The 6,401-nt window shown below is 43.1% G+C and overlaps 1 protein-coding gene across 3 annotated transcripts in view; it reads right to left on the bottom strand.

Moving 5' to 3' along the window:
* The window catches only part of TRIO (trio Rho guanine nucleotide exchange factor), a 375,721-nt gene that overhangs the window by 116,478 nt on the left and 252,842 nt on the right, over window positions 1-6,401 (bottom strand). For all 3 annotated transcript variants that reach the window (XM_028492812.1, XM_055086510.1, XM_055086511.1), the window contains exon 21: window positions 4,244-4,366. In XM_028492812.1, the coding sequence (XP_028348613.1) occupies window positions 4,244-4,366 (123 nt within the window). The remainder of the gene's footprint in view (window positions 1-4,243; window positions 4,367-6,401) is intronic.

Here is a 6,401-nt window from a genome sequence, read left to right as displayed (position 1 = left end):
TTCTAGTAGTTTTCTGGTGGCATCTTCAGGATTCTCTATGTATAGTATCATGTCTTCTGCAAACAGTGACAGTTTTACTTCTTCTTTTCCAATTTGTATTCCTTTTATTTCTTTTTCTTCTCTGATTGCTGTGGCTAAAACTTCCAAAACTATGTTGAATAATAGTGGTGAAAGTGGGCAACCTTGTCTTGTCCCTCATCTTACTGGAAATGGTTTCAGTTTTTCACCATTGAGAACGATGCTGGCTGTGGGTTTGTCACATATGGCCTTCATTATGTTGAGGTAAGTTCCCGCTATGCCTACTTTCTGGAGCGTTTTTATCATAAATGGGTGTTGAATTTTGTTGAAAGCTTTTTCTGCATCTATTGAGGTTATCATATGGTTTTTCTCCTTCAATTTGTTAATATGGTGTATCATACTGATTTGCATATACTGAAGAATCCTTGCATTCCTGGGATAAAGCCCACTTGATCATGGTGTATGATCATTTTAATGTGCTGTTGGATTCTGTTTGCTAGTATTTTGTTGAGGATTTTTGCATCTATGTTCATCAGTGATATTGGCCTGCAGTTTTCTTTTTTTGTAACATCTCTGTCTGGTTTTGGTATCAGGGTGATGGTGGTCATGGTGGTAGAATGAGTTTGGAAGTGTTCCTCCCTCTGCTATATTTTGGAAGAGTTTGAGAAGGATAGGTGTTAGCTCTTCTCTAAATGTTTGACAGAATTCACCTGTGAAGCCATCTGGTCCTGGGCTTTTGTTTGTTGGAAGATTTTTAATCACAGTTTAAATTTCAGTGCTTGAGAGTGGTCTGTTTATATTTTCTATTTCTTCCTGGTTCAGTCTCAGAAGGTTGTGCTTTTCTAAGAATTTGTCCATTTCTTCTAGGCTGTCCGATTGCCTCACTGATTTCTTCAGTGATCTCTTAGTTATTTAGTAGCGTATTGTTTAGCCTCCATGTGTTTGCATTTTTTACAGTTTTCTTCCTGTAACTGATATCTAGTCTCATAGTGTTGTGGTCAGAAAAGATAACTGATATGATTTCAATTTTCTTAAAATGACCAAGGTGTGATTTGTGACCCAAGATATGATCTATCCTGGAGAATGTTCCATAAGCACTTGTGAAGAAAGTGTATTTTGTTGTTTTTGGATGGAATGTCCTATAAATATCAATTAAGTCCATCTTGTTTAATGTATCACTTAAAGCTTGTGTTTCCTTATTTATTTTCCTTTTGGTTGATCTCTCCATTAGTGAAAGTGGGGTGTTAAAGTCCACTACTATTACTGTGTTACTGTCGATTTTCCCTTTTATGTCTGTTAGCATTTGCCTTATGTATTGAGGTGCTCCTATGTTGGGTGCATAAATATTTACAATTGTTATATCATCTTCTTGGATTGATCCCGTAATCATTATGTAGTGTCCTTCTTTGTCTTTTGTAATACTCTTAATACTCTTTTAAAGTCTATTTTGTCTGATATGAGAATTGCTACTCCACCTTTCTTTTGATTCCCATTTGCATGGAATATCTTTTCCATCCCCTCACTTTCAGTCTGTATTGTGTTGCTAGGTCTGAAGTGGGTTTCTTGTAGACATGATATATATGGGTGTTGTTTCTGTATCCATTCAGGCAGTCTGTGTCTTTTGGTTGGAGCATTTAATCCATTTACATTTAAGGTAATTATCGATACATATGTTCTTATTACCATTTTCTTAATTGTCTTGGGTTTGTTCTTGTAGGTCTTTTCCTTCCTGTGTTTCCTGCCTAGAGAAGTTCCTTTAGCATCTGTTGTAAAGCTGGTTTGGGGGTGATGAATTCTCTTAGCTTTTGCTTGTCTGTAAAGGTTTTAATTTCTCTGTCGAATCTGAATGAGATCCTTGCTGGGTAGAGTAATCTTGGTTGTAGGTTTTTCCCTTTCATCACTTTAAATATGTCCTGCCACTCCCTTCTGGCTTGCAGTTTCTGCTGAAAAATCAGCTGTTAACCTTATGGGGATTCCCTTGTATGTTATTTGTTGCTTTTCCTTTGCTGCTTTTAAATATTTTTTCTTTGTATTTAATTTTTGATAGTTTGATTAATATGTGTCTTGGCATGTTTCTCCTTGGATTTATCCTGTATGGGACTCTGTGCTTCCTGGACTATTTCCTTTCCCGTATTAGGGAAGTTTTCAACGGTAATCTCTTCAAATATTTTCTCACAGTCTTTCTTTTTCTCTTCTTCTTCTGGGACCCCTATAATTCGAACGCTGGTGCACTTAATGTTGTCCCAGAAGTGTCTGAGACTGTCCTCAATTCTTTTCATTCTTTTTTCTTTATTCTGCTCTGTGGTAGTTATTTCAACTATTTTATCTTCCAGGTCACTTATCTGTTCTTTTGCCTCAGTCATTCTGCTACTGATTCCTTCTAGAGAATTTTTAATTTCATTTATTGTGTTGTTCATCATTGTTTGTTTGCTCTTTTGTTCTTTTAGGTCCTTGTTAAACGTTTCTTGTATTTTATCCATTTTATTTTCAAGATTTTGGATCATCTTTACTGTCATTACTCTGGATTCTTTTTCAGGTAGACTGCCTATTTCCTCTTCATTTGTTTGGTCTGGTGGGTTTTTACCTTGCTCCTTCATCTGCTGCTTATTTCTGTGTCTTCTCATTTTGCTTTTAACTTACTGTGTTTGGGGTCTCCTTTTCGCAGGCTGCAGGTTCGTAGTTCCCATTGTTTTTGGAGTCTGCCCTCAGTGGCTAAAGTTGGTTCAGTGGGTTGTCTAGGCTTCCTGGTGGAGGGGACTGGTGCCTGTGTTCTGGTAGATGAGGCTGGATCTTGTCTTTCTGGTGGGCAGGACCGTGTCCAGTGGTGTGTTTTGGGGTGTCTGTGAACTTACTATGATTTTAGGCAGCCTCTCTGTTAATGGGTAGGGTTGTGTTCCTGTCTTGCTAGTTGTTTGGCATGGGGTGTCCAGCACTGGAGCTTGCTGGTCGTTGAGTGGAGCTGGGTCTTAGTGTTGAGACGGAGATCTCTGGGAGAGCTCTTGCCGGATGATGTTACGTGGGGCCGGGAGGTCTGTGGTGGTCCAATGTCCTGAACTCGGCTCTGCCACCTCAGAGGCTCAGGCCTGACACCCGGCCGCAGCACCAAGACCCTGTCAGCCACACGGCCAGGTACATGGGGAGTTTCTTATCTTTTGGGAAGTCTGAGGTCTTCTGCCAGCGTTCAGTAGGTGTTCTGTTGGAGTTGTTCCACGTGTAGATGTACTTCTGATGTATCTGTGGGGAGGATGGTGATCTCCACGTCTTAGTCCTCCACTATCTTGAAGGTGTCTCCTCAGGAACACTTCTTTTTACCCAAAAATTATTATGCAGCTTCACCAGTTATTTTCTACTCTTAAATGTGAATTAATTTCCAGTTTTTTCTAAAACCTTAACTCTATCATCAAAAACAGAGGTGCTCCTGAAAACAGTACATTGAATGTATATTCAAAACTTTGAAAAACAAAAAAACCACAGTTTGAGAAAGGAAGCCTAGAAGCCTCAAAATTGTTTTGAGGTAAAAGAAGGAATTAGCCCCTGCAAATATTTTAATTGAGAAAACATTTGTATCAGTGTGTGAATTCTTACACACACTGTGTAAGAATTAAGTGTGAATCTGCTTAAAAATTCACAGTCACATGTACTGCATATGCCATAAAGATGTATTTAATTCAGCAGAAAAGTGAAAATGCCTCCAGTTTTATAAGCCTATGAACAGCCACTGACATAAGCTCTGCCAACTATAAAACCCAGACAGCTTCGTGACTGGACAACTGGGCATGATGCTACGGCAGCAGTTTTCACTGTTCAAGACAAGGAAAAGAAACGTGCACGGGATCCGTCTAAGTCAAGCTGGGAACACCAGCATTCCATAAAAATAGCAAGTACTCAGAAAATACTTGGAAAGTAGAATGAAAATAAGAGAAGAATGAAAAGGACAAAGAAGAAAGAAAAAATAAAGGAAGGAGATGGGAGGCATTTCCAGAAATCAGAGGAACAAGAGGAAACAGATAAACGAAGGGACAAGTGAGGACAGTGTGAAAGGCCTTAGAATTACCACTAAATGAGGGTCTAACAGTCCATCTGGCTCACCCCGTTCGTCCAATTGCATAAGGTATTTCTTCAATGATATTTTTAAGAAAGACCTCTTTTACACAAAGTATCCTGTTCGAGGTTATGCTGGAAACGTCCAGGCAGGCACACAGGCACTGATCCAATGCAAGCTCACCTTCGCCGTGATCTGGAACTCCTCGTGTTCCTTCAGCAGCTCCTGGGTGTGCTGGATACTCGAACCTGTGGAGGTGTGTGTGGAAAGGTAGAACTCCCCACTGTCATGGATCCACTCCAAAGCCTAGAGACGGAAGGAATGGAAATATGTTCACGGCTGAACGTCGGTGAAGCAAGTCCCAGTGCCTCAGTATCTCATTTAAACGCAAAGTCACAAGCCCAGGCGCATCAAGAAACACTCCCTCAAAGAGAGATGAGCTTCTGAAACATGTATCTTAATTCCAAAATTAAAAGTTGACATTCTAGAAAACTGTAATCATGTCACTTAGGCATCAACGATAACACGCTCAAGAGTTTCTTATAAGCATGAACCTAAAGGACAATAAGAGTCCAGTGAATAGCCTCCCTCAAGAATACTGAGAAAGTGTGGGGAAGGGGAAGTCTGAGACTCTCGCATTGCTGAATACTGAGACATTCATGTCACAGGGACTTGACAGCCTTCCTGGGGTGTTCTAACTTAAAAAAGGAAAAGAAAGCAGATGCAAATGCCCAGCTTTCAAATGTACAATGTTAGCCGTTTCTTCCTATTCCTGCCTTCAGTGAGTACTCAGGTGTGCACCCACTTCACTTGCCTTCTGGGGGCTCCTACAGAGCATCACTATGCATAAGGATGCTCTGGGGAGACGCTGGCAGAAGTGGCTTAACCTCCCAGACGTAGGAGAGAGATGACCCCACCTGGGAAGAAGGGGTCCGGCAAGGTCCAGATTACAACAGAAGGACACGTTCTGACTCCTATTCTTTCATGTGTTTAGATGGAAGCCATTTTTTCCCTTCTGTGTGCATATATCTGAAGTGAAACCTTACTTAAACATACACATCTGAAAAAGCAACACTATGGAAAAGAAACATAAAAACATGGAAGCTTCCATGTCTGCCCTTCACAGTATCTGAGTCGCCCGCTGCAATCTGCTGGTCTTGGAGCAGAAACATCACCGTCTCTATTAGATACTTCACAGCATTTATGGCATTTTAGAAGAAAAAAATGAAAAGGAAACCACGACCCAGATTACTTACCATGCAGCTTCCTGGCTGGGAATTTACTTTTGTTTTGCCCAAGCATGGCTATTCCATCTCTGAAACAATGCTGACACTGAGAGCATCAAGGCAGGAAGCCATTCTGATCAATTTATTCAAAGGTCCCTACTGCCTCCGTTCACACAGTGAATCGTGCCCAAGTGCCCTCTCTGCAGGCAGGTGCTGAGGGAGGCGCTGCGGTGGGAGAGGCTTGGGCCCTGCCCTTGAGACCATGAGGGACCCGCAGGCTGAGAAGGGATGGGCTCGGGAGGAAAAGGGCCCTGCACAGGGGGAGGCTGGAGGCGAGGCTGGAGGGCAACAGGGGGCCTCGGAGGCCGCAGGCCTTTGGACTTTGGTCTGGAAGTGAATGGGGCTGCCACGTGGAAAAGGGACTGGAGTGGAGAGTGAGTGAGAGAAGCAACACCGGTTAGTGAACAGGTCCAGGGGCTCAGGTGAGACACGGTTAGGCTGGTACCCGTGATGGCTCTGAGGGGCGGAGGAGAGGGCAGATGGGCTGCATCAGGCCCCGATGAAGGGGTGAAGCTGGGAAGATGAGGGGAAGGCAGGAATCAGGTAAGATGAGGGCGGGGACACGGCGGACGGGGAGTCCCGGGTCCACTTCTGCTTTGGTTAAGGCCAAAGTGGAGAGACGCAAGGAGGGAGCTGGGGTTTCTACATCTGGAGACCAGAAATGGAGGTCAGGGCTGGGAGACACCAACAGTGAGAGCTAAGGAGAGAGGAAAGAGAAACAAGAACAAGCCCTGAACTGAAAGCCAACTTTCAGAGGCAGAGGTAAGGGAGAGGGGGCACAGACAGCCCGGGGGGAGCAGCCCAGAGGCAGGAGGTGCCCAGAGCAGAGCAGGGGCTGGAAGCCACCTGCCACATCCCACCCATAACTCGGTATTTACTGTGGGATTGTTGTTACTGTACAGCACAGAAGCCAACCCTACACGGCCGTGGGGCTGACGGGCCATCATCTATAACGGTAGAAACTGAATGACTGTATTTCTGGCATGTGAACTGACTTTAGGGAAAAGCAACAACATATTCCATTATTTCTCTCTGTCAAGGGAATTATTTACAAT

Source organism: Physeter macrocephalus, chromosome 8 (genome assembly GCF_002837175.3).
Source record: "Physeter macrocephalus isolate SW-GA chromosome 8, ASM283717v5, whole genome shotgun sequence".
Lineage (NCBI taxonomy): Eukaryota > Metazoa > Chordata > Mammalia > Artiodactyla > Physeteridae > Physeter > Physeter macrocephalus.
The sequence above is the reverse complement of the archived record's forward strand: the minus strand, read 5'-3'. Positions and strand labels throughout refer to the sequence as shown.